This window comes from Podarcis cretensis (genome assembly GCF_951804945.1).
Source record: "Podarcis cretensis genome assembly, chromosome: Z".
NCBI classification, from domain to species: Eukaryota; Metazoa; Chordata; class Lepidosauria; order Squamata; family Lacertidae; genus Podarcis; species Podarcis cretensis.
Window position 1 is genome coordinate 1,759,048 of NC_137184.1, and position 26,796 is coordinate 1,785,843.

General features: G+C 46.7%; 1 protein-coding gene across 1 annotated transcript in view; it reads left to right on the plus strand.

Moving 5' to 3' along the window:
- The window catches only part of TTLL11 (tubulin tyrosine ligase like 11), a 77,278-nt gene that overhangs the window by 2,830 nt on the left and 47,652 nt on the right, over positions 1-26,796 (plus strand). Inside the window, exons 2-3 of the mRNA XM_079962074.1 lie at positions 20,192-20,288; positions 25,309-25,442. Of these exons, the coding sequence (XP_079818200.1) occupies positions 20,192-20,288; positions 25,309-25,442 (231 nt within the window). The remainder of the gene's footprint in view (positions 1-20,191; positions 20,289-25,308; positions 25,443-26,796) is intronic.

The following is a 26,796-nucleotide window of genomic DNA, read 5'->3' on the forward strand; positions in this document are numbered from 1 at the left end:
ATACATCAAAGAAAAACAACAAACAATAAAAATGAACTTAATTGTTTAAAAAACCCAACCTTATGAACATGTTAATTGTCTTCCTCTAGTCCCTCCCTTCTGGGTTTTCTTGAATCTGAATGTAACAGCTTTCCAATATCATTATTAAACAGCAATATTCCAATTATAATCAAATTTATTCACTTTTCTTACTGTTCTCAATCCCATTTATTTAATTAAATCCTAATTTAGTCCTAGGCCTATTTAGTACTTTCAAGTAATTTATTTTATTTTATTTTTTTTTACAATATTTATTCAAATAGTCCTTAAATTTGCTCCAATCTTCTTGATATTCCTCTTCTCTCTGGTTGCGGATTCTTCCAGTCAGGTCAGCTAGCTCCAAAAAGTCCATCATCTTCATCTGCCAATCTTCCACTGTTGGTAGTTCTTGTGTTTTCCAATTTTTAGCTAGTAAAATTCGAGCAGCTGTTGTGGCATACAAAAATAATTTAACATCTTTCTTGGGCAATTCCAAACCTGTTATTCCAAGAAGAAAGGCCTCTGGTTTCTTAATAAATGTATATTTCAACATTTTTTTCAATTCATTATAAATCTTCTCCCAGAAGTCTTTTACCTTGGGACAGGTCCACCACATATGAAAAAAGGTACCTTCTTTTTCTTTACATTTCCAGCAAAGATTATCACTATTGTGATAAATCTCTGCTAATTTTACAGGGGTTAAGTACCACCTATACATCATTTTCATAATATTTTCCTTTAACTTTGTATATGCAGTAAACTTAACCCCTTTCTTCCATAACCTCTTCCAATCCTCCAACATTATATTATGTCCCACATCTCTTGCCCAGTCAATCATTACCGATTTGACTTGTTCATCCTTTGTATGCCACTCCAACAGCAAGTTAAACATTTTAGACATATTCTTGACTTTGGTATCTAACAACTCCGTTTCCAATTTGTTTTTTTCTGTTGCAAAACCATTTCTCTTATCAATCTTATATAATTCATTAATTTGATAATATTGCAGCCAATTCACTTTACAGTATCTTTAATTTGTTCAAACGGTTTTAATTTAAAACCTTCCTGATCCTCTAACAATAAATCTGAGTAGCTCAACCATTTATTTTCCATATTTAACTTTTTTTGGGCCTGTGCTTCCATTGGCGAAATCCATTTGGGTGTTTTTCTTACTAAGAGATCTTTATATCTGCTCCATATACCTGGTATCAATTTTTAACACTCACGCTCTTATATGTAAATTAGCTCCTTAATTTCACTTTACCAAACATTTCGTGTTAAAGCTGCAAACGTTTTCAAATGTTTACAATTTTCTTTTTTTATATATAGAATATTTATTAAAGTTTTCAAAAAATAATACAATGTAACGTGAAAAAAAGAAAAGATAGAAAGATAGCAAAAATACAAAAAAATACAAAAATACAAAAGTAATTAAAAACACATAGAATTTCCATTACTTATTTTCTTTTAACTTATTTTCCAGACCTCCTCATACCTCCCTTTCTTGTATTTCAATTCAAATTGTTAGTTCAACAAATCCTCACCATTAGTTTATACTTATTTCTAAACCTACTTTTTCATATCTCTTAAGCATTACAGCTGGAAACCACTTAATTTCTGTCCAACATCATTCTAACAGTCATTAATTTTACAATATTTCTGCAAATAGTCTTTGAACTTCTTCCAGTTTTTTTCGCCGACTCTTTTCCCTGGTCTCGGATTCTGCCGGTCATTTCTGCCAGTCCCATATAGTCCATCATCTTCATCTGCCATTCTTCCAAAGTGGGTAGATCTTGTGTCTTCCAATATTTTGCAATAAGTATTCTTGCTGCTGTTGTCGCATACATAAAAAAAGTTCTGTCCTTCTTTGGCACCAATTGGCCAACCATGCCCAGGAGAAAGGCCTCTGGTTTCTTCAGGAAGGTATATTTAAATACCTTTTTCATTTCATTATAAATCATTTCCCAGAAAGCCTTGATCCTTGGGCACGTCCACCAAAGGTGAAAGAATGTACCTTCAGTCTCTTTACATTTCCAACATTTATTATCGGGCAAATGATAAATTTTTGCAAGCTTGACTGGGGTCATGTACCACCTGTACATCATTTTCATAATACTCTCTCTTAAGGCATTACATGCCGTAAATTTCATACCGGTGGTCCATAACTGTTCCCAGTCAGCAAACATAATATTGTGTCCAACATCCTGTGCCCATTTAATCATAGCAGACTTCACCGTTTCATCCTAAGTGTTCCATTTCAGCAGCAAGTTATACATCTTTGACAAAACCTTAGTTTTGGGTTCTAGCAATTCTGTTTCTAATTTCGATTTTTCCACCTGGAATCCAATTTTCTTGTCCAATTTATAAGCCTCCATTATCTGATAATAATGAAGCCAATCTCGCACTTTGTTTTTTAATTTCTCAAAACTCTGCAATTTCAATTTATCTCCCTCTTGTTCTAAGATTTCCCAATATTTTGGCCATTTGGACTCCATGTTAAGTCTTTTAAAAGCTTTCGCTTCCATTGGTGACAACCAACTTGGGGTTTTATTTTCCAATAAATCTTTGTATCTTATCCAGACATTAAACAATGCTTTCCTGACAATATGGTTTTTAAATGCTTTATGTGCATTAACCTTGTCGTACCACAAATATGCATGCCACCCAAAAGCATTATTAAATCCTTCTAAGTCCAGAATGTCTGTGTTCTCAAGAAGCAGCCAGTCTTTCAACCAGCAGAATGCTGCTGATTCATAATAGAGTTTGAAGTCTGGCAGGGCGAATCCACCCCTTTCCTTTGCATCAATTAATATCTTAAATTTTATTCTGGGCTTCTTGCCCTGCCAGACAAATCTAGAAATATCTTTCTGCCACTTCTTGAAACAGTCCATCTTGTCCACAATTTGCAATGTTTGAAACAAAAACAACATTCTAGGCAATACATTCATCTTTATAGCTGCAATTTGACCCAACAAGGAAAGTTTCAAATTTGACCAAATTTCTAAATCTTTTTTCACTTCCATCCAACATTTTTCATAATTATCTTTGAATAAATTCACGTTTTTTGCTGCCATATTAATCCTCAAGTATTTCACTTTCTTAACCACAGTCAAACCAGTCTCATTCTGAAACCTTTCTTTTTCAATCGATGTTAATTTTTTCTCTAAAACCTTAGTTTTTAATTTGTTCAATTTAAATACTGCAAATGTTTACAATTTTCTTTCAAATAAAATATAAATTTGCTCCAGTCCTTCTGAAACAGTTCATCGCGCCGATTCTGAATCTTCCCTGTCAGCTTTGCCAACTGACTGAGTGGAGACTTTAATTTAATCCTGACAGGATGGCTCAGTTGGTTAGAGTGTGGTGCTGATAATGCCAAGGTTGCAGGTTCGATCCCTGTATGGGACATCTGCGTATTCCTGCCTCGCAGGGGGTTGGACTAGATGATCCTCAGGGTCCCTTCCAATTCTATGATTCTATGACTAATTGCACTCCAGGATTCTGTACCTGGGCCATGCAGGCAACGTGTTTTGGGGAGGGTCTCCTTTCCGTAGAAGAGTACAGCAAAGGGGTATTTGGTTTTGTTTTGCTTTTATTTATTTTCCCATTCTTTATGATCACACTTTCATCCAGGGATGTCAAATAACTTACAAAAAAACCCCATTTAGCCGAAAATCCTAACAATAACATGCATCAAAATCATCGTCCTATTAGTTATACATAACAGTATATATTTTGTCCCTACTCATTTATCCTAATTTCCCCCCTTCCTCCCCCCCTTTTAACCCCTCCCCCCAAAATTGTTCTCTCTTCAGATCTTTAACCATGTGCACAGATTATTCATTCTAATTTGGATGCTTGGGTTGGCTTCCGCCCATGCTATCCAATTCCTATAACTTGTCCATTTATTCACAATCTTTTGACATTTGTTTTCCCATGTATCTCCCGTCATTACCTGTTCAAATATATCAGATTGTATATATTCAAAAACATAGTCATTCCGTTTTTCCATTGTCTATTTATCCTTTTCTTTCTATCCTAATGCTATAACAAGCATACCAGCTAAGATCATAATTTTATACCAAAGAGTATAGATAAAATAAAAATGGATAAATATAAAGAATTAAGTAGGAATTTCCTATTGAAAAGGTATAGAACTGGCATATATAGTTAAAGGATTGAGTCCTAAGTGTTGGCATTTTGGTCAAGAGTTAGGGGTATATGCACATATGTGGTGGGAGTGTATTTGTGAAAAGGAATATTGGCAGAAGATTATAAAGGTTATTTTTGGTGTATTTCAGGTTAAGATAGAAGTCAATAGAGAAATGCTTATCTCAGGAATACTGGGGAATAGTAAAATAGAAAGCAAAAGAGTATTTGTCATCAGTGCTCTGGCCTTCGGTGTTTTCTGCCACGCAGACCCTGGTCTGTATGGCTCTCTGTCCTCATTCCAGGCTCCCGGCCTGAATTGTTCTTCCTCTGCGTCCCTGCCTTCCTCCTTTTATCTGTACCTGTGTTTTTAATTACGGTTCTCATTCTAGCTGCCTTGTGGCTGGACCTCTCCAGTCTCGCTGGGCCTCAGAAGCCTGGCTGCCTTTGCTGTGGACAGTAGCTGTGATTCCTGCGTTGTAGGAACATGGACTACCTAGATGGCCCTTGCGAGTCCCTCCCAACTTTGTAATTGCATGAATGTAATTCCTGCTCATGTCTTTGGCAACACACAAATCGCTGGCTGCCCCCTTGATTACCCAGGATTGCAGGAGAATGTATGCAAGTTCACTTATTTATTTCAGGGGTGGGGAATCTGCAGCTTTCCCAAGTAATATTTGGTTCCATCTCCATGCAGCCAGCATGCCCAGTGGTCAGGCATGAGGGCTGTCTCGGCGCACAAGCCTCTGTTGGGCCACAGACTTATTTATTCTAGTTAGCTTGGCCCCGTGATTTTAGGAAAGTGGTTTTGTTTTGTTTCTTGAGCGCTTTGGACCTGCCACGAGAGGGAAATGCCTTGCTCCCTCTTTTCACACCTTGCCCAGTTTCTCCCAGGGGCCATGCTTGGGGCCCCCATGGGAACCGCCCCCTGGCAGGACATGGAGGAGGCAACGGCCCTCGCCCTCTCCAGTGGGCAAGCGGTGGGATAAAGGCCTCTGAGCAGCCAGGCTCTCAGCAGCACCCGGCCTCAGAAGTCACGGGACTCCAACTCCCATCATCCCCCACGGTTGGCAGCGCTGGCTGGGGATGATGGGACTTGGAGTCCAGCAGTATCTGGAAGGCCCCTCGTTCCCTGTCTCTGCTTTATAGGGAAGCAGAACGGAGGACAGAGCAGAGGTGGAAGGCACCCCAGGGGTCATCTAGCCCAACCCCCAGCAGTGCAAGAATCACGGCTAAGGAATCCTCTGACAGGTAGCCATCCAACTTCTGCTGGACTATAATAATAATAATAATAATAATAATACATTTTATTTATACCCCACCCTCCCTGGCCAGAGCTGGGCTCAGTGCAGCTAACACCAGTAAAATTACGTAAAAACATAATAAGGGGGAAAAAGCAATTTAAAATACAGGTTAAAATGCAATTTAAAATGCAGCCTCATTTTAAAAGTAGCGCATAGATCAAAACCATAAGGGGAGGGAAGACATAAGGGTCAGATTGAGTCCAAACCAAAGGCCAGTTGGAACAGCTCTGTCTTGCAAGCCCTGCAGAAAGATTTCAAGTCAATTTAGTTATTGCATTTACCATTTCCTCCCAGGAGCTCATGGTAGTGTACATGGGTTCTCCCCCTCATAATTTTATTCCCACAACAATCCTGTGAGGTAGGTTTAGTAGGAGAGAGAGAGGGGAAGGAAGACTGGCCCAAGGTCACCCAGCTGGTTCATGGCTGAGTGTGGATTTGAACTCTGGTCTCCCATGCCCTAGTCCATTGCTCTAACCACTACACCACATGATTCTTCAGGTTCGTGTCATCCCTGACCATTGGCCGTGCTGGCTTGGGGCTTGGTGAGAGCTTGGTATTCTACAAAAGTGGAAATACTCCTTTTTTCTTTTTTTATAATTGTTGCCACATGCTCAGCGCTGTAGAAATTCAATATGATGCTGGTGGTGATGATTGCTGCTGAGTGGTAGGTGTTGTGCAAACATTGAAAATGCCATAGTGAGGTTGCATGGTGTGTGTGTGTGTGTAGGGGCACACAGGTGCCAAAATATCTGATGGAACACATCATGAGTTTGTACAGCCATCTGCCAGGGTTTCTTTATCTGTGGTTGAAGGGGGTTGGACTAGATGACCAGTGGGTTCCTTGCAACTCTACAATTCTATGATCCTTTGAGCAATAGCTACCAGTTGCCATGAAAGTTCTATTAGGAGCCACAGGACCTCTCTCTGTCTCTCTTTCTCTCTTTCTCTTTCACGAGTTCACACACCTTTTGTAAAATCATGCACCATCTAAAAATGAGGGAAGTATACCTTTTTCTTCAGAATTACTGTTTTCAGTCATTTATGAGGATTAATTTAACTTAACCTACTAAAATTTCATTAATTGGGTGAGAACCCTGGTAAAAGCATCTTTTTGTCTAAGGCTATATAATCCCCTACCCTCTTCAGAATTTAAGAACGCACGACAAATGTTGCTGGATAAATAAATAATAAATAATTTTTTATTTATACCCTGCCCTTCCCGGTTCAGAAAACCAGGCTCAGGGCGGCTAACAACAAATTTAAAACACTTAATTGATGCAACAAAAAACAGCATAAAAACATGAATAACCATAAATTCAGAATTCAAAAGTCAGTTTAGGGGGGAAATCCATCCAGTAAACATTAGATGATCTCCTGGGTTAGCTGGCTAAGTTAGTCCTATTTGGGCCAGCGAGGGGACCAGGGGAGAATTAGCTGTGGGATCCCAGAGCGGGGAATCTTCATAAAAAGGGGAGGGAAGGAAGGGGAATAAAAGATCAGGCTAAGTTCAAATTGAAAGCCAGGCGGAATAGCTCTGTCTTATAGGCCCTGTGGAATGGATGAGGCCAGTGATCTATTTGGCCCCTCCAGCATCCTGTTCTGGGAGAGGTCAACTAGGTGCCCCACTGGGAATTCCACAAACAGGGCATGAGCACAACAGCAGCACACCCCCTCCTTACAGCATCCAGATGCCCTCCATCTCCAACAGAGAGGCTTTGTGAGTAGTAGCTACTGGTAGCCTTATCCTTCATCTGTTCAATTCCCCCGTCAGTGCCAGTACCACTTCTGGATAACTGAACTCAGCCATTCTTCATTCAGGACAGATCCAAAACACTAATGCATAAAGGTAAAGGGACCCCTGACTGTTAGGTCCAGTCATGACCGACTCTGGGGTTGCGGCGCTCATCTCGCTTTATTGGCTGAGGGAGCCGGTGTACAGCTTCCGGGTCATGTGGCCAGCATGACTAAGCCGCTTCTGGCGAACCAGAGCAGCGCATGGAAACGCCGTTTACCTTCCCGCCGGAGCGGTACTTATTCATCTACTTGCACTTTGACGTGCTTTCGAACTGCTAAGTTGGCAGGAGCAGGGACCGAGCAACGGGAGCTCACCCCGTCGCGGGGATTCAAACTGCCGACCTTCCGATCTGCAAGCCCAAGAGGCTCTGTGGTTGAGACCACAGCGCCACCCGCGTCCCTCCTAATGCACACTCCACACCATATTACAAACTTTGCAGGTCTTAATTGGGATGTTTGCGCATTGAAAAACCAATTATTATTTTATAACAAAATCATAAGAGGAGCCCCTAGGAAATTATTGCCTTGCAGGGGGGCTGGATAGATGACTTGTGGCAATTCAATACTGTTGCAGGGGCAAAGTCTTTGTGACAGTTTTAAGGTGCCTCTAGTGGATTGCCATTGCTGCTTGGGGGTTAAAAGAATTCTGGTGCCTAGTACAGTCATACCTTGAGTTACAGAAACTTCAGGTTGCGTTTTTTCGGGTTGCAGACCCGCCAAAACCCGGAAGTACCGGAACGGGTTACTTCCAAGTTTCAGTGGTCATCCATGTGCAGAAGCGCTAAATCACGCTTTGCGCATGGGCAGAAGCGGCGAATCGCAACCCGCACATGCGCAGAAGCGGCGCTGCAGGTTGCAAATGCTGCGGGTTGCGAACGTGCCTCCTGCACGGATCATGTTCGCAGCCTGAGTGTCCACTGTACTGAATTCCTCAGAGCAGGTATAGACTTTAACCTGAACAGACTCAAATTTGTGTTTTTTAAAAAACCCCAAAACAAAATTACAGACAGAATACTTTCACCTCCTTTGGGGCAGGAGTCTGTCTGTCTGTCTGTCTGTCTGTCTGTCTGTCTGTCTGTCTATCTATCTATCTATCTATCTATCTATCTATCTATCTATCTATCTACCTATTTCAGGAAAAGCCCCTGCCCCACTTTTATAGAAAAGCCATGTATTCCTCTCCACACAAATCCTGTTCTGACAACTTGAAGTGGCCCTGATCCTCAGCTCAGCTCGAACCTGTTGTAAATGGATGCTCTTCAAGTAGGATTATTCACGTACTGCTGTGGAATTTGTGGGGTAGGGGTGGGATCAAGTTTTGGGATGCTGTTTTTACCAAACATTTCCCTTCAGTTTCTGATATTAATATTTGGCCAGCAAGATTCTTTTTTATATGCTTCCTAAAAAATGCCTGAAGCCATTCTTGCAGCGAGTGTCGGTGGGGAGACATAGCAGTAAGAACAAGGTCAGTTAAAATTGGATTTTGTGCTAACGAGATCGGTGTGTTTGCATACTGACTTGCTGAAGTCATTTGCAGAGGTGGAAACAGAAGTCTCACCGGGAATTATGCATGCCGGTGTTAATCAGAACGGATAACACTTCTGAAAAGTCTGCTGAACAAATCCCTTTTGGAACAAGATGACACCTTCATCTGCCATGTTATTTGCATAATATCAAGGAATTAGCATAATTAGCCCAGAAAGCTGAAAATGCTTTGCCCATTAGGGTCCTGTTCTGTTGTATCTGGAGCAGGGAGCGTGGGGATTTAATGATGCTGATTTTTTTTTTTTTGGCCTAAAGAGGGAGCCCTTGACTTTCTTATGAGATACAAGGCAGACTTTGTCCTGGTCTGGAGCCAAGAATATAAAAAATTGCAATTTTGCAACATCCTGCTTGGGCCTGGACACCATTTTTAGATTGGTTATGGATGTGCATGTTTGTTTGCATCTATTATCCCCAACCGGGTGCTCTCCATATGCTTTGGACAAGAGTTCCAAATAGCCTTGACCACTGACCATTCTGGCTGCAGCTCATAGGCGTCGGCTGATGATTCTGCTGGACTAGATGGGCCAGGGGCTCTTCTTGTGTTCTTAAGAAGTGATTCCACACATCTGCAATGTTGTCTCTTCTGCTTTTTGGTTTTGAAAAGCTGCGTACCAGTTGCAAAATACCACAGTGGTGGCGGCGACAATGGTGATAGTAACTGAAGGCTCCTTGGGGCAGGGACCTGTCTGGGTTTTGTTTTGCCAAGGCCGCCGCGGCTGAGCATGGCTGCTTGTGGTCCCATTGTGCTTGGGCTGAGAGTTTCACCTGGTTGGGGTCTTGTGCAAAAGCTTTAAGGGAGAAGGTGGGTTTGAGGGAGGGGAGGTGAAGAGGAGGTGGGTTCTGTGAATGTATCTCTGGCCGTAAGATGGCAGCAAGGGGCGAGGTGGAAGTGGCAGAGGATGTGGGAGAGACCAGGGTTCAAATCTGTACTCGGCACGAACCTCATGGGGTGTGTGACCTTGGGCCTCTCTCAGCCTAACCAACCTGCCAGAGTTGCTGTGAGATAAAATGAGGAGCAGGGAGGGCCATATAGACCACCTTGAGCTCATTGGGTAAAAAGGGGGCATATAATTATTCTGGGGGGGGGGGGTGAGGGTAGGTAAACAGGCAAGCGGGTGGGGCCCTGTGAGGCATTTCGAAGAGCTCAGGGTGGGGGTCTTGGAAGACAGGCGGAACAGCTGACGGCCGGGCTTCCTTTCTGGGTTGCTGTTGCCATGGTTACAGCGGCATTGTTTCATCAACACAGCTGCAGCAGCTATGCAAACAGTCAGGTCCCATAACTCCCTGATTTCCTGGTGTGCGGCTGGCCGTCCCCCCCCCCGCCCCCCGCCTTCCTTTCCTGTTTGTTCCTTACCTTCTCTGGAAAATAGGAGATCTGTTTCACGTTTTTTTACCTTTCACTCTCACTTCCACGACACCCTTTCCCCCCAGGGGACCCATGCGTGAAATGTGCTGCTTTAGCTTATGGGCTGTACAGGTGCGCTGGAGAATCGGGCCGTGCTGCAACCAGGACTTGCATAAAAAGAAAAGAAAAAAAGACGTGGCTGAGAGCAAAAGTGGCACCTCTGGATGCGAACGGGATCCGTTCCGGAGCCCCGTTTGCACCCTGAAGCGAACGCAACCCTCGCCTGCGCCTGCCGCAGTTCGCCGCTTCTGTGCATGTGCATGGCGTCATTTTGAGCATCTGCGCATGCGCGAGTGGCAAAACTTGGAAGTAATGTGCTCTGTTACTTCCAGGTCGCCATGGAGCGTAACCTGAAAACACTCAACCTGAAGCACATTTAACCCGAGGTATGGCTGTATTGTATTTCTATCCTACCTTTTCACCCAAGGAACTCAAGGTGGCATATATGGTTCCCCCCCGCCTTGGTTTAATCCCCGTAACACCCTTGTGAGGTAGGTTAGGCTGTGAGTGGCTCAAGGCCACACCCAGTCAGCTTCATAGCCAAGTGGGGGATTCAAACTCAGGTCTCCCAGTCGTCGGACTAACAACTGGCTCTCTTCCTTTATGATGGTCACAAAGGATCTAGGAGTCTTGGTTGACCACAAACTTGACATGAGCCAACAGTGTGACGCGGCAGCTAAAAAAGCCAATGCAATTCTGGGCTGCATCAATAGTATAGCATCTAGATCAAGGGAAGTAATAAAAAGGTAAAGGTACCCCTGCCCGTACGGGCCAGTCTTGACAGACTCTGGGGTTGTGCACCCATCTCACTTAAGAGGCCAGGGGCCAGCACTGTCCGGAGACACTTCCGGGTCACGTGGCCAGCGTGACATCGCTGCTCTGGCGAGCCAGAGCCACACACGGAAACGCCGTTTACCTTCCCGCTGGTAAGCGGTCCCTATTTATCTACTTGCACCCGGAGGTGCTTTCGAACTGCTAGGTTGGCAGGCGCTGGGACCGAGCAGCGGGAGCGCACCCCGCCGCAGGGATTCGAACCGCCGACCTTTCAATCGGCAAGTCCTAGGCGCTGAGGCTTTAACCCACAGCGCCACCTGCGTCCCTAGGGAAGTAATAGTGCCACTGTATTCTGCTCTGGTCAGACCTCACCTGGAGTACTGTGTCCAGTTCTGGGCACCACAGTTCAAGAAGGACACTGACAAACTGGAACGTGTCCAGAGGAGGGCAACCAAAATGGTCAAAGGCCTGGAAACGATGCCTTATGAAGAACGGCTAAGGGAGCTGGGCATGTTTAGCCTGGAGAAGAGGAGGTTAAGGGGTGATATGATAGCCATGTTCAAATATATAAAAGGATGTCACATAGAGGAGGGAGAAAGGTTGTTTTCTGCTGCTCCAGAGAAGCGGACATGGAGCAATGGATCCAAACTACAAGAAAGAAGATTCCACCTAAACATTAGGAAGAACTTCCTGACAGTAAGAGCTTTTCGACAGTGGAATTTGCTGCCAAGGAGTGTGGTGGAGTCTCCTTCTTTGGAGGTCTTTAAGCAGAGGCTTGACAACCATATGTCAGGAGTGCTCTGATGGGGTTTCCTGCTTGGCAGGGGGTTGGACTCGATGGCCCTTGTGGTCTCTTCCAAATCTATGATTATATGATTATATGATTCTATGGTCTTCACCAACCTGCTGGTGAGCTCTGTTTTATGCATATCTGTGTTTGTGGTGTATGTATGGCAGTGTGGGGTTGTCGGGGGCTCTCTCTGTGTACTCCTGCAGGGGCTCCCAAGCTTCTCCACCTCCTTACCCCAGAACATTTGACAATTGTTGAGGGTCCTGGACGACCGCCTAACATTTTTCCTCTGCAAAGGCAGCCTTTGAGCAGGAGCTGGAAGAAAACCTTATTCCTGTGCCTTTTCCCAAAATGCTGGCACAGTGCAATGACAAATTCAGCTGGTGGTTGCTACACACCAGAACAAAAGCACCTGGAAGCAGGGCCTCTTTGTCAGCTGCCCCTGAAACTCTGCAACCTTTCGTCAGAAGTATGAAAACATACCCCTTTCCTTGGGGTTCAGATGTGGCTGCAGAAACTCTTTCTCTTCAGTGTTTTTTCAGCTAGTTTTCTTGAATCTTGCTGCTTTTCTTTTTAATTCTGTTATACGTCTGCCAGGATGATTGTCATTGCTTTGAGCCTTGCAAAAAATGAATTAAAACAGAGAAGCCTACCTCCTGGCATGTGCAGAGTGCCTTTCCTTCAGCCCTGGACAATTAACCAATAACATGCTCTCGTTATGGGTCAGGGAAGAAATTGTGGCTTCCTGGCAGCCTCAGCCCACCGGTGTTAGGACTAGCCTCTGCAAGCCTCCTTTGGCTTGTGAACAAACTCAAACGCTCTAAAATTTATTTGCACTGTAACGAAGTCAGGCAGGTTTCCCCTCCCTGCTCCCCCACCAAAAAGGTGTCTTTTGTATACCTTTGGCCAAGGTTATTTTTTGCCTTTAGATTTTATTTTATTTTTTGAGTGGAAAAGTGTTTTGGAGAAACAAAAACTCCTCCCTTATGGGGTACCCAAGAACCGTTATAGAGTCCTTTGTAGATTTTCCATCGGTAGGAGAAAATAACAGAGGCCAACCAGAGAATATTGAGAAGCAAAGCAGCTAGTAAGCCTGATCTTTATTAAAGCTGTTGCAACAGGGTGCTCCCCTCACACGCAGGAAAGGAGGAGGACCCTGAACCAAGGTGTGCCTGCCCTTATATTTACATTTTAAATTGCCTTCCCTGGAGCTCAAGACCACCCCTCCATACATCATACATACATCACAGAAGGGGTGTAGCCCAAGACCACCTCCAGTACATCATACATACATCAGAAGGAACGGTCTAAAAACAGAATCCTGAGTGTGTTGTTTATCTCCTGTCTGCCAGGTTACCTGGTTAGATTACCTGGGCATCCTGGCCACTCTTTTGTTATGATAACTACTGGTACTCAATTCCTGAATCCAGGCCACAGGCTCACCCTATTCCAGGGGTCAGCAAGGCTTATCAGGCACGCCAGATCACTCCCGCAGAGATCCTCTGTGGGCTGGGCCAGTGCAGCGCAATGCCGGAAATCGCATCTACGCATGTCTGCGGCCCTGGAAATTGCTTCTGCGCATGCCCAGACGCCGGAAAGCGCGCATGCGCAGAAGCGATTTCCAGAGCCGCAGAAGAGAGTCCCTGCGCTCCGCCAGTTTAGCGCAGCGTGTGGGGACTCACCGAGCAGGTGGCTTGTGGGCCGGTTAAACCCCTTAGGATGCCTACCCCTGCCCTATTCATATTTTATATGTGCCCTTGAGACAGGATTTGTGAGCGAAGAGATAATAGGGAGGCTCCCCATTTCCTTCGACCTTGCAGAGAAAAAATTGAGGTCAATTTGGACAAGACAAATGGTTTCAGGACTTTTCCCGTGGGTCTCAGACGTGTCGTCTGTACATGTATATGCTTGCTTGGTACATTTAGGAACATTTACTTTATATATATGTAAGACCTTAAAATTCTTGTAACAAAGCAAATGAAAAGCAGCAGACAAATGAAGGGCCTGGTTTTCTGCCCTCACCTTTCTTCCCCCAATGCTGCTTGGATCGGCTTATCTGCTTTGTGGTACTCTGTCTCTGGAAGAGCCGGCGCTGTGCGGCGGATGCATTCCTTGTGCCTGTTTCAGAATTAATCAACTTGTAGCTGGGATAATCTGATTTGCTATGCTGTAGTGGGAGGGGGGGGGCGTGTGGATGCTAATATAACCGACTTTCTGCTCTTGTTTTCCTGGTGCTCAGAACCTGCTCCAACTTCCTTATTTCCATAGGGTTGTATGCTATATAGATGCAAGCTCTCCCACAGCCTCCTTCCCTACAAACCCTCTTAAGTGCTGAGATTGGCAGAAGGCGCCCTCTTGGTATTCCCTCTACCTTTGCAGGCTCAGGGTGGCGATTACCCAGGAGAGGGCCTACTCTGTGGTGGCCCCTAAGTGATGGCACAGAGTTGTGCTTGGCTCCTTCATTGTGCAGCCTCCGAAGGATGCTGAAGACGCAACTCTTTGCCCTGTGTTTTAATGGTGGGACCTGAGGGCAAAGAAGGGTGTGTAACAGACAAATAAAAATTAGGAGTGAAGCTCTCCCCTCTCCCCACCTATCCACTCTCAGAGCTGCAGTTCGCAGCGTGGTTTTAACAATCCATCCCTCTTCACAGAGAACTTTCGGAGCATAGAATTTTTCAAGAACCCACAAGCCTCTGGCAACACATAATTTATGAGGTTTTGGTTTTTATATCAAAGCAAAAGTCACAAGTCCTGTAAAGTTTTCCATTTGGGTGCAACTGAGGTTCTGGCAGCTGCTAGCATCCCTGTCGAGAGTTCCCAAGAGCTGAAACTTTCAGTCGATTGGTCCATAGATTTAGTAATCAAAGCTGTGGTGAAGTTGAAATAGCTTGTTTTGCGTATTTTGGTCACTTCTTGACAAACCGCTGTCCAAAATCTGAATACCTGTGGACAGTGTCACCACAGGTGGAAAAAGGTTCCTCTTTCAAATCTCTCTCCCCCTTTTTTTTATGGTAAGCTCATCTGTGTAGACATAATGTGAAGTTCGGCTCTTAGATTACTTTGGAAGTATAATAATAATAATAATAATAATAATAATAATAATAATAATATTTTTTTTTACTTATATCCCGCCCTCCCCAGCCGAAGCCAGGCTCAGAGCGGCTAACAACAGTAAAATAAAACAGCATTCTAAAATCTATTCATTATAAAATCAGTTCAAATCAAATTAATGGCAACCATTGGGCTAGAGTTCTGTGAGAATTACCAAAGGAGGGGGTCAGGCTCTGCCTTGGCCAAAGGCCTGGTGGAACAGCTCTGTCTTGCAGGCCAGGCAGAAAGATGTCAAGTCCCGCAGGGCCCTAGTCTCTTGTGACACAGCATTCCACCCGATTGGGGCCACAGCCGAAAAGGCCCTGGTTCTGGTTGAGGCCAGCCTAACCTCCCTGTGGCCCGGGATCTCCAATATGTTTTTGTTTGCAGACCGTAAGGTCTTCCGTGGGACATACCAGGAGAGGCAGTCCCATAGGTACAAGGGTCCTAGGCCGTATAGGGCTTTAAAGGTTAAAACCAGCACCTTAAACCTGACCCTGTACTCCACCGGGAGCCAGTGCAGCTGGTATAGCACCGGGTGAATGTGATCTCGCAGCGAAGACCCCGTAAGGAGTCTCGCTGCGGCATTCTGCACCCGCTGGAGTTTCTGGGTCAGTCTCAAGGGCAGCCCCACGTAGAGCGAGTTACAATAATCAAGTCTGGAGGTGACCGTTGCATGGATCACAGTGGCCAGATCAGGGCGAGAGAGGTAAGGAGCCAACTGCTTAGAGACAATTTGTTAGAAAAGGAGAGTAGGGTTCGATGAAACCTCCTGTTCAGAGGCAGTCTACCTTTTGAGTACCAGCTGCTTGGTAGGAGATATCCTGTTGGGCCAATGTCCTGCCTCTGGGCTTCTGGATGACCAGGATGGGAAATGGGTTACAGTGGTGCCTCGCAAGACGAAAATAATCCGTTCCGCGAGTCTCTTCGTCTAGCGGTTTTTTCGTCTTGCGAAGCATCCCTATTAGCGGCTTAGCGGCTTAGAAAAAGGGGGGGAAAGGGAAAAAACTCGCAAGATGTTTTCGTCTTGCGAAGCAAGCCCATAGGGAAATTCGTCTTGCGAAGTGCCTCGAAAAATGGAAAACCCTTTCGTCTAGCGGGTTTTTCATCTTGCAAGGCATTCGTTTTGCGGGGCACCACTGAATTGGAGTAGACGGGCTTTTAGGCTGCCTGCTTTTATCTATCATGTGTGTATCACATTGCCTCCCTCGTCTCTCCCAGTCTGGAATAACATTTCCTGCCCCCTGCTAACCTAAAAAGACAATTCCTGCTCTTAAATCCTTACCAAGCTGTCGGTGCAAAACACTTTGACAAATGCTGTAAATGAGAGATGCCAGCATAATTTTTCATTATTGGTACAGTGGTGCCTCGCAAGACGAAAAGAATCCGTTCCGCGATTCTCTTCGTCGAGCGGTTTTTTCGTCTTGCGAAGCAAGCCCATTGACGGTTTAGCGGATTAGCGCTATTAGCGGCTTTTAGCAGCTTTTAGCAGCTTTTAGCGGATAAGCGTCTTAGCGGCTTAGAAAAAGGGGGGGAGGAAACCCCCCCCCCCGCAGGAACTCGCAAGACATTTTTGTCTTGCAAAGCAAGCCCATAGGAAATTCGTTTTGCGAAGCACCTCCAAAATGGAAAACCCTTTCGTCTAGCGGGTTTTCCGTCTTGCGAGGCATTTGTCTTGCGGGGCACCACTGTATTTTGAAATTGGCATTGATTTAAATATTAGTTACTTAAAAAATGAAGATTCCATAGGTGTGGGAGACCCTACCAGATGCTTGCCTCCAAATCTGTATTCTTCGTGCATTTGAAGAGGGCGCGAAAAGGGTGGGATTCCATCCCTTGGTTGTTTTCCTGAGAATTACACATTTTTTGCCTCACTCTCCCCAACCTTTCTTCTTCCTGAGTAAATCAATAACGAAATGACACAGAGGTCCTCCTTCCTCTCCTGTTGACTGTTGTGGGTGTCATACTTGCTCCATTAAGCAGCAGAGGAAGAAAGAATTTCCCCAATTAGCGTGCTAATTAATTTCAGACACCCCCCCCTCCTTTCCCAAAGCAAGTTCCCTTCAAAACTAAGGCTTTTTAAAAAGGCATTCTTGGAAATAATCTGGAGATATGTTTGCAAATACGGCGTTTCCGTGTGCGGCACTGGTGCTGGCTCGCCAGTTGCAGCTTCGTCACGCTGGCCACGTGACCCGGAAGTGTCTTCGGACGGCACTGGCTCCCGGCCTCTTGAGCGAGATGAGCGCGCAACCCTAGAGTCGGTCACGACTGGCCCCGACGGGCAGGGGTACCTTTACCTTTACCTTTATGTTTACAGAAAGGATCCTCCTTTCCCTGCAACCTCCCACCTTTGCCCACAAAACTTCCATAGTAAGAGGGGGGCAGGATAACCGTAAACAGCCAGGGGGTGTTTTAAAATGTTGTTGCTCCAGTGGTGAACATGCTTTTTTGCAAAAAGGGGTGGCAGGGTGCTCTGTGCTGCCGCCTCCTCAGAGGAGGCCTGGAAACGGCCTCTGCATTCACCCTGGGGAAACCGTTGCATCATAAGTCTGGCTTCTGTTGCAATACACCTCTGAGTGTTCCAGTCAGTCTTGGGGGCACAGGCTTGTTTGTCCCAGGGGTGGACGCATGATTTGAAGCAGGTGGGGGGGGTGAACTGGAGGGCAGCAAGCTTGCATCAGCTTAACGGTCGCCCAGGATTAAGTAGCTGCACCAGTGAGGGAAGTTTTAATTGCCAAGCCAGCGAACCGGGGCAACACGGGGTTCGATTTCCTCTTCTAAAACCTGGCTGGGGTTCTGGGGTGTTTCTGTAATAGAGCAGAGAAGCTGAAATGCCGTTGCTCTGATGGCGAGCGGTTAACTTTTCCCCCTTAAATTCGATGTTTCTGTGCATGTCTTTCTGCGATAATTTATTTTGGTCTATTCCATTTTCAAGGGATGCGGGTGGCGCTGTGGATTAAACCACAGAGCCTAGGACTTCCCGATTAGAAGGTTGGCGGTTTGAATCCCTGCGACGGGGTGAGCGCCCATTGCTCGGTCCCTGCTCCTGCCAACCTAGCAGTTTGAAAGCACGTCAAAGCGCAATAATAATAATAATAAATTTTATTTATATCCCGCCCTCCCCAGCCCGAAGCTGGGCTCAGGGCGGCTAACAACAATCAAAATAATCCAATGATTCTAAAAACATTTCATTATAAAAATTAATTAAAATCAAATTTATGGCAACCAATAAGCAAAATTCTGTGCAGATTGCCAGTGGAGGGGGGTCAGGCTGCGCCCTGACGAAAGGCCTGGTGGAACAGCTCTGTTTTGCAGGCCCTGCGGAAAGATGTCAAGTCCCGCAGGGCCCTGGTCTCTTGTGACAGAGCGTTCCACCAGATTGGAGCCGCGGCCGAAAAGGCCCTGGCTCTAGTTGAAGCCAGCCTAACCTCTCTGTGGCCTGGGATCTTCAAGATGTTTTTATTTGCAGACCGTAAGTTCCTCTGTGGGACATACCAGGAGAGGCGGTCCTGTAGGTACGAGGGTCCTAGGCCGTATAGGGCTTTAAAGGTTAAAACCAGCACCTTAAACCTGATCCTGTACTCCACCGGGAGCCAGTGCAGCTGGTACAGCACCGGATGAATGTGATCTCGCAGCGAGGACCCCGTAAGGAGTCTCGCTGCGGCATTCTGCACCCGCTGGAGTTTCTGGGTCAGTCTCAAGGGTAGCCCCACGTAGAGCGAGTTACAATAATCCAGTCTGGAGGTGACCGTCGCGTGGATCACAGTGGCTAGGTCAGGGCGAGAGAGATAAGGAGCCAACTGCTTAGCTTGGCGGAGATGAAAAAATGCCGCCTTTGTTATAGCTGTAATCTGTGCCTCCATAGAGAGGGAGGTATCGAAGATTACACCCAAACTCTTAACGGACGGTGCTGGCACTAATTGCACCCCCGCAAGAGATGGGAGTTGTCCCCTCAATCCCATATCGCCCCGTCCCAGCCAGAGGACCTCTGTCTTCGAAGGATTTAACTTCAACCGGCTCCCACGTAACCATCCAGTCACAGCTTCCAGACATCTGGTCAGTGTGTCTGGGGCCGAGTCAGGATGGCCATCCATCAACAGAGTTGGGTGTCATCAGCATACTAATGGCAACCCAGCCCAAAACTCCGGACAAGCTGGGCGAGGGGGCGCATAAAGATGTTAAAAGCATCGGGGAGAGAATCGCACCCTGAGGCACTCCACACACCAAGGAGTGGCGCGATGACAATTCTCCCCCAAGCGCCACCCTCTGTCCCCGACCAGAGAGAAACGAGCAAGTAGATAAATAGGTACCACTCCGGTGGGAAGGTAAATAGCGTTTCCGTGCGCTGCTCTGGTTCGCCAGAAGTGGCTTAGTCATGCTGGCCACATGACCCGGAAGCTCCATCGGCCAGTAAACCGAGCGCCGCAACCCCAGAGTTTACCACGACTGGACCTAATGGTCAGGGGTCCCTTTGCCTTTACCTTTATTCCATCTTTAAGCACTCAGCTTCATTGGATATGCATAATACTGGAATTTTTGGGGGGGCATCCAGTGATGCTGGACTAGATGGGCCATTGGCCTCATCCAGCCGGGTTCTCCTTATGTTCTGTGTCCTCACAACGGCCCTGTGGGGTTGGCCCAACATCACTTGGTGAGCTTATGGCTGCGGTGGCGGCAGGGTTTTTGAATATGGGCCTCCCTAGTACAGCCTTCTCCATATGGGTGCCTTCCAGGTGTCTCGGATTGCACCAGGTTGGCAAGATCTGCCCAGGAACAGTCAATGTGTTGTTGGATTCTAGCCCCAGCCAGCCCTCCCCAAGGCAACATGGCCAACAGTCGGGGAGGATGGGAGCTGTGTGGTCCAGTGACCACATTGGCTTTCCATGCACTCGTCAACACAGTTACTGCAGGTTTCCTCCAGCCCATGATTAAAAAATAAATAAATGACCGCCAGTGCACCAAATTTCAACCCTGCAATGAGAAAAGCTGAATTCCGAAACCCTGTAAATTGGGCAAATGTGCATATCTTCCACCCTGCGCCCCTGTTCCATGAGAACTGAGCACGGTGTTGTTTCCTTTTGAGGAAACAGGCGCAGGAGTCGGAGGATGAAAGCATCTCCCGGATCACAGAGAAGGGGTGATGTGCCCACCAGTCCTGGTAACTGTCTGCTCAGAAGTAAATCCTTCTGTGTCCAATGGGGCTTCCTCCCATGTACATGTAGGCAATAGAATTGCATATCTAAATCGTCTCTAATTTATGCATAGCATTCGCTTCAAAGTTGTATGTACCTTATCTCTTCTTCCTCTTGTGCTTTGCTGCAGTTTCCTTTTGGCCGCCGCATTCCCTGCGACATCTACTGGCACGGTGTCTCGTTTCACGATAATGCCATCTACTCGGGCCAAGTCAACAAATTTCCAGGTAATAGATTGTTTTTGCGTCGCTCATTTAAAAGAAGCAGTTGTACAAGGGAAGAGGGGGATCCCTTTGTGGTGTTTTCTGTCTTCGGAGTCAGACAAGCGCCCTCTTCAGGTACCTGAAGGGTTGTCTCATGGGAGATGGAGCAAGCTCCTAGGACCAAAACCAACTCCATTAATTAGATCTGCACTTTGTTTTTCCTCCATTCACCTAACGCTTCTTCAGTTGACCCTCTTCTCCCTTAAAAAGACCAAACCGTTTTATGTGTACAGTGGACGCTCGGGTTGCAAACGTGATCCAAGCGGGATGCACGTTCACAACCTGCAGCGCCCACAACCAGCAGCGGCGCGTCTGTGCACACACGGGTTGCAATTTGGTGCTTATGCGCAAAGCACGATTTAGCGCTTCTGCGCATGCGCGGCCGCCGAAACCTGGAAGTGACCCATTCCAGTACTTCTGGGTTTCGGCGGTCCGCAACCCGAAAAAACGCAAACTGAAGCGCCTGTAGCCCGAGGTATGATTGTAATTGGAACTGTTCTTCCAGATTCCTGACCATGTATAAAACCAGCACTGAATACCAGCTTGCGAAAACTTGTTCTTTTCATGCATGATTTAGCTCCTGGCACATGGGTGGCATTTACTGCCTCTTCTCCAGGGGTGCAAAACCTCAGGCCTGGGATTCCTCCCAGGCCTTACACCCTTTCCCCCTGGCTGCCCCTGCCATGGACCTTGATCTGCACCTTTCTTAAGTGGACGAGAATTTGTCCCTGAGCAATGTCTCTTGCTTGCTGGGATAAGATAGAGCGTAGAGAGGGGAGCATGGGTGCAGAGACTAGCCTGCTGGTTGGTCAATGGTAAAATTTTCACTTCTTGCCCAAAATGCTGTGGTAGGCCTAAGTTGGCTCTCATGCCAGAAGTGGCCCACACTGGTCTACCCTGGCTGCTGGTGCCCCTCAAGGTGTCAGACACTGGGGTGTGTGTGTGTGATTTCCTAGCCAGTTTTGGTGTATTGGTTAAAGTGCCAGAGTCGGTCCTGGGACAGATCAGGGTTCAAATCCCCACTTGGCTGTGAAGCTCACCAGTGTGGCCTTGGAGGGGCCAGTCACTGCCTCTCTCAGCCCAACCTACCTCACAGGTTGTTGTGAGGATTAAATGAGAAAGGGGGAAAACCACATAGACCGCCTTGAGACAGAAACACAAAACATGTAGTAAAAGCAAGAACAGAACAGAACAAAACAATGGCCACCACCACTGAACTGAACTGCGACACTTCCAGTCTCAGAAGGAAAGCTCAGACAGGTTCTCCCCCCCCCCCCAATAGATTCTTTTTAAAGAGAAGAGGGGAGTTTTAGTCAACCTTTTCCTAATATTAGGTCTATCAAACTTCTTAAAGCTCCCTTACTTCTCCTTTAATCTCTACCTGAATCCAGTTAAGTAAGAGCTAAGCGCCCAAGATATTGATTCATCACAGCTCACAGCTCTTTCTGTTTATTGCGTTCTGCAAAGAGCTGTCAGGCTTTGCTCCCTTGGAATAGAGTTGGCAGGAAGGCAGCTCCCCCCAATGCCAAACTTAATGAAACTCTGAAGTTTGGTTTTCTCTGCTAGCTCTGACAATCAGCTGCCTCTTCTCACGTATGAAAGAAAGCTCCGTGGCAGCATAGGTGTTTGGTCCCTGCTTTCCTCCATGCATGGGGTAAGCAAGCAGTAACAAAACAGGATAGTATTGGGCAGTGTCAGTCTCTGGCCAGGTGGGCGAAACCTTCCCCAATAGATGATCATGTTAGATGACTGCAATGCATTACATTGTTTGGATGCAGCCAAGGAATCAGGGGCAATTTGCAGACCTCCAGCTGGCCCCAGCCCACTGGCCGGTGTGCCAGACGATCTCCAGTCCTTGGATCAGCATGAAACTGCGACCCCAGCTTCAGAAGCCTTCAGAAGCTGTGCACGTACACTCAGCAGAGAAAACACACAACAGAAGTGGCAGGAGAGGCATATGTGAGCATATTTGCGAGCGGTTTATTCAGCATACATCAGGACAAAAGGAAACATGTCTTCTCTCCTTCATGTCCAAAGCAAAAGCTATACACAAACGGAAGTTCCCAGCAAGCTGTGCTGGAGTGTAAACAGGCATGTGACACACAACAGTCATGCCTGTTCCTTAAGGTGGAACGGAAGTATTCTAACATGCACATGGGGATTCCTTAGGAAGCGGTTGGCAGCTGGTGCAGAATTTGGTGGCCAGGTTTCTCACCGGGGCAAGACATTCTGAGCACAGAACGCCCATTCCTGGCCTGACCGCACTGCCTGCCAATTACAGTGGTGCCCCGCAAGACGAATGCCTCGCAAGACGGAAAACCCGCTAGACGAAAGGGTTTTCCGTTTTGGAGGCGCTTCGCAAAACGAATTTCCCTATGGGCTTGCTTCACAAGACAAAATGTCTTGCGAGTTTTCCCGACTTTTTTCCCCTTCCCCCCCTTTTTCTAAGCCGCTAAGCCGCTTATCCACTTATCTGCTAAGCTGATAAGCCGCTAAAAGCCGCTAAAAGCCACTAAGCTGCTAATAGCGCTAATCCGCTAAGCCGTCAATGGGCTTGCTTTGCAAGACGAAAAAACCGCTAGACAAAGAGAATCGCGGAACGGATTCTTTTCGTCTTGCGAGGCACCACTGTAATTTCCGGGCACAAGTCAAAGTGCTGGTTTTGACCCACAAAGCCTTATGTGGCTCATGAGCCAAATATCTCAAGGACTACCTCTCCCCATATGACCAACTGAGGCTCTGCAACAATCTTCCGAGGCTGTTCTCCGTGGACCTGATCCGTGGGAGGCCTGGAGGGCAGCAACAGTCAGTGGTGGTTCCCTTCTTGTGGAATGCTCTCCCCAGGGAGACTCCCTTGGAGCCATCACTACATATATTTAGGTGCCAGATAGAAACATTTATTTTTCTCCAGACCTGTTGGCTTTTAATTATCTGTGACCTCCTTCGGTGGGTGGGATGTTTTAAACCTGCCATTTAAAAGTAGGGTTGTCTTTTCAATTTTTCTTCATTATTATGCTGGTTTTAATGTATGTGCTTGTTGCTTTTGTAAGTTGCTTCAAGTTTTATTTTATTTTTAACAAAAAAAGTGGCCAATACCTTTAAATAGCAACATGATCAATCTCTGAGGGCATGAATGACAGCTGGAAAATTGAACAGGAAAACCGTGTGGAGTTTACTCCATTGTGGCGTCCTTTGTCATGCAATGCTGTGCATGTCTACTCAGAAGTAAGGCCTCTTTAGCTCAGTGGAAAGTGTATGCATTCTTACAGACACTTCCTGAGAGAGAAGTTCCGCTGCATTCGGCATAACATGCTCCTGAGTGCAGCTTTTTCTAACAAGGTTTCTGCAGGCTTCCTGGGTTATGTGTTTGATGAGACTGATGAGTGTTGCCCCCCCCCAAGCACCCAGAGGCTGCTGTGTGAGCAAAAGCTGCCTTAGCACAGTCATACCTTGGTTCTCAAACGCCTTGGTACTCTTATGTTTTGGCTCCTGAACGTTGAAAACCCAGAAGTAAATGTTCTGGTTTTTGAACATTTTTTGGAAGCCGAACATCCAACGTGACTTCCGCTTGAGTGCAGAAACTTTTGCAGCCAATTGGAAGCCACACCTTTTGAACCACTGAACCATTTGAACCCTATTGGGAGTCGAACGGACTTCCAGAATGAATTACGTTCGAGTAACAAGGTGCGACTGTGGCTGTGCATGGGCTTTGCAGCCTTTGCAAAATAAAACAGAGGTCACCATTTATTATTTTTTATATTATCAAATAATAATTATCAATAACTATCAAAAGTTATTATTATAAGTAATGCAAGAGGTGGTTGAAGGTAGAAGGCTCTCCGTCATTGTAAGCAGAAGCTGGATGGCTACCTGTCAGAGGATTCCTTAGCCGTGATTCCTGCACTGCTGGGGGTTGGGCTAGATGACCCCTGGGGTGCCTTCCACCTCTGCTCTGTCCTTCTCCGTTCTGCTTCCCTATAAAGCAGAGACAGGGAATGAGGGGCCTTCCAGATACTGCTGGACTCCAAGTCCCATCATCCCCAGCCAGCTCTGCCAACCGTGGGGGATGATGGGAGTTGGAGTCCCGTGACTTCTGGGGCCGGGTGCTGCTGAGAGCCTGGCTGCTCGGAGGCCTTTATCCCACCGCTTGCCCACTGGAGAGGGCGAAGGCCGTTGCCTCCTCCATGTCCTGCCAGGGGGCGGTTCCCATGGGGGCCCCCAGCGTGGCCCCTGGGAGAAACTCTGGGCAAGGTGTGAAAAGAGGGAGCAAGGCATTTCCCTCTCGTGGCAGGTCCAAAGCGCTCAAGAAACAAAACAAAACCACTTTCCTAAAATCACAGGGCCAAGCTAACTAGAATAAATAAGTCTGTGGCCCAACAGAGGCATGTGCGCCGAGACAGCCCTCATGACTGACCACTGGGCATGCTGGCTGCAGGGAGATGGAACCAAATATTACTTGGGAAAGCTGCAGATTCCCCACCCCTGAAATAAATAAGTGAACTTGCATACGTTCTCCTGCAATCATGTTTAATCAAGGGGGCAGCCAGCGATTTGTGTGTTGCCAAAGACATGAGCAGGAATTACATTCATGGAATTACAAAGTTGGGAGGGACTCACAAGGGCCATCTAGGTAGTCCATGTTCCTACAACGTAGGAATCACAGCTACTGAGCACAGCAAAGGCAGCCAGGCTTCTGAGGCCCAGCGAGACTGGAGAGGTCCAGCCACATGGCAGCTAGAATGAGAACCATAATTAAAAACACAGGTACAGATAAAAGGAGGAAAGTGCTCAAGAAACAAAACAAAACCACTTTCCTAAAACAACGGGGCCAAGCTAACTAGAATAAATAAGTCTGTGGCCCTCCAGAGGCTTGTGTGCTGTGACGGCCCTCATGCCTGACCACTGGGCATGCTGGCTGCAGGGAGCGCATTTGGAGGAGCACCCTTGTCCTAGACCCTTGCTAACAGTTGACCTTCTTCCTCAGGCATGACCGAAACGGTCCGGAAGATCCCCTTGAGCCTTGCCATGCGGATGATGCAGGAACTCTTCCCCGCGGAGTATGACTTCTACCCACGCTCCTGGATCCTGCCAGAGGAGTTCCCAATTTTTCTCGCAGAGGTGGGCTGTCCTCGCTAAGGTCTTTGAAATTTGAAAGAAGTTGGTATTTTAGCATGGCCCTGCCCAGTTTGGAACTCTCTGCCTTTTGATACCAGGCAGGTGTTGTACTTCATTGTTCGCCTGCTAAAAACTTCCTTTTTTTCCAGCTTGCCTAGATATTTGGAATGCTGTTGTTATTGTTTTTAGTTTATCACTGATTTTAATTCTTTAAAGTGTTTTAAATCATTGTTGTTAATTATTTTTATCAACAACTTTCTTGTTTTCTCGATTTCTGTGCCAGCCAGCCTGATATTTTATTTTATGATCAAGCGGTGTGTACGTTCTTTGACTCTCCACCCCCTCAAAGAATTTTGGGAGCCATGGTTTGTTTTTCATAGAGCCACAGTTCCCAGCGCCTTTAGTCAGCTACAGTCCCCGGGGTGAAGCCATGTGCACTGAAGTGGTGCTTTAAATTTATTGTGTCGCTGTGACCCCTTTTTTCTGGGCTTACAGCTTGGAAAGGGTGCCTCTGGCACCACCATCTCCTTGCCCTTTGCCCAGGTGCACCTGAACCAGAATGCATCGTGAAGGGAACCTCTTACTCGCCTTTCCAACTGGTGTAGCGCCCAGCTAAGCACCACTGCTTCCACAACATGGGTAGGCAACCTAAGGCCTTGTGAGCCAGATCTGGCCCAATCGCCTTCTAAATTGCCTTCTTACCTTTCTCGCCCTGATCTGGCCACAGTGATCCATGCAACGGTCACCTCCTGGCTTGATTATTGTAACTTGCTCTATGTGGGGCTGCCCTTGAAGCTGACCCAGAAACTCCAGTGAGTGCAAAATACCGCGGCAAGGCTCCATGCCGTGGGATCACATTCATCCAGTGCTTTACCAACTGCACTGGCTCCTGGTGGAGTATAGAGTCAGGTTTAAGGTGCTGGTTTTGACCTTTAAAGCCCTATACGGCCTAGGGCCCTCGTACCTACGGGACCGCCTCTCCTGGTATGCCCCGCGGAGGACCTTACAGTCTTCAAACAAAAACATCTTGGAGATCCCGGGCCACAGGGAGGTTAGGCTGGCCTCAACCAGAGCCAGGGCCTTTTCGGCTGTGGCCCCGATCTGGTGGAACGCTCTGTCACAAGAGACTAGGGCCCTGCGGGAATTGACATCTTTCTGCAGGGCCTGCAAGACAGAGCTGTTCCACCAGGCCTTTGGTTTGGACTCAGTCTGACCCTTATGTTCGTCCCCCACCTTACGGTTTTGATCCATGGGCTACTTTTAAAATGAGGCTGCATTTTAAATTGCATTTTAACCTGTATTTTAAATTGTTTTGTTGTTGTCCCCCCCCATTAAATTTTACTGATGTTAGCAGCCC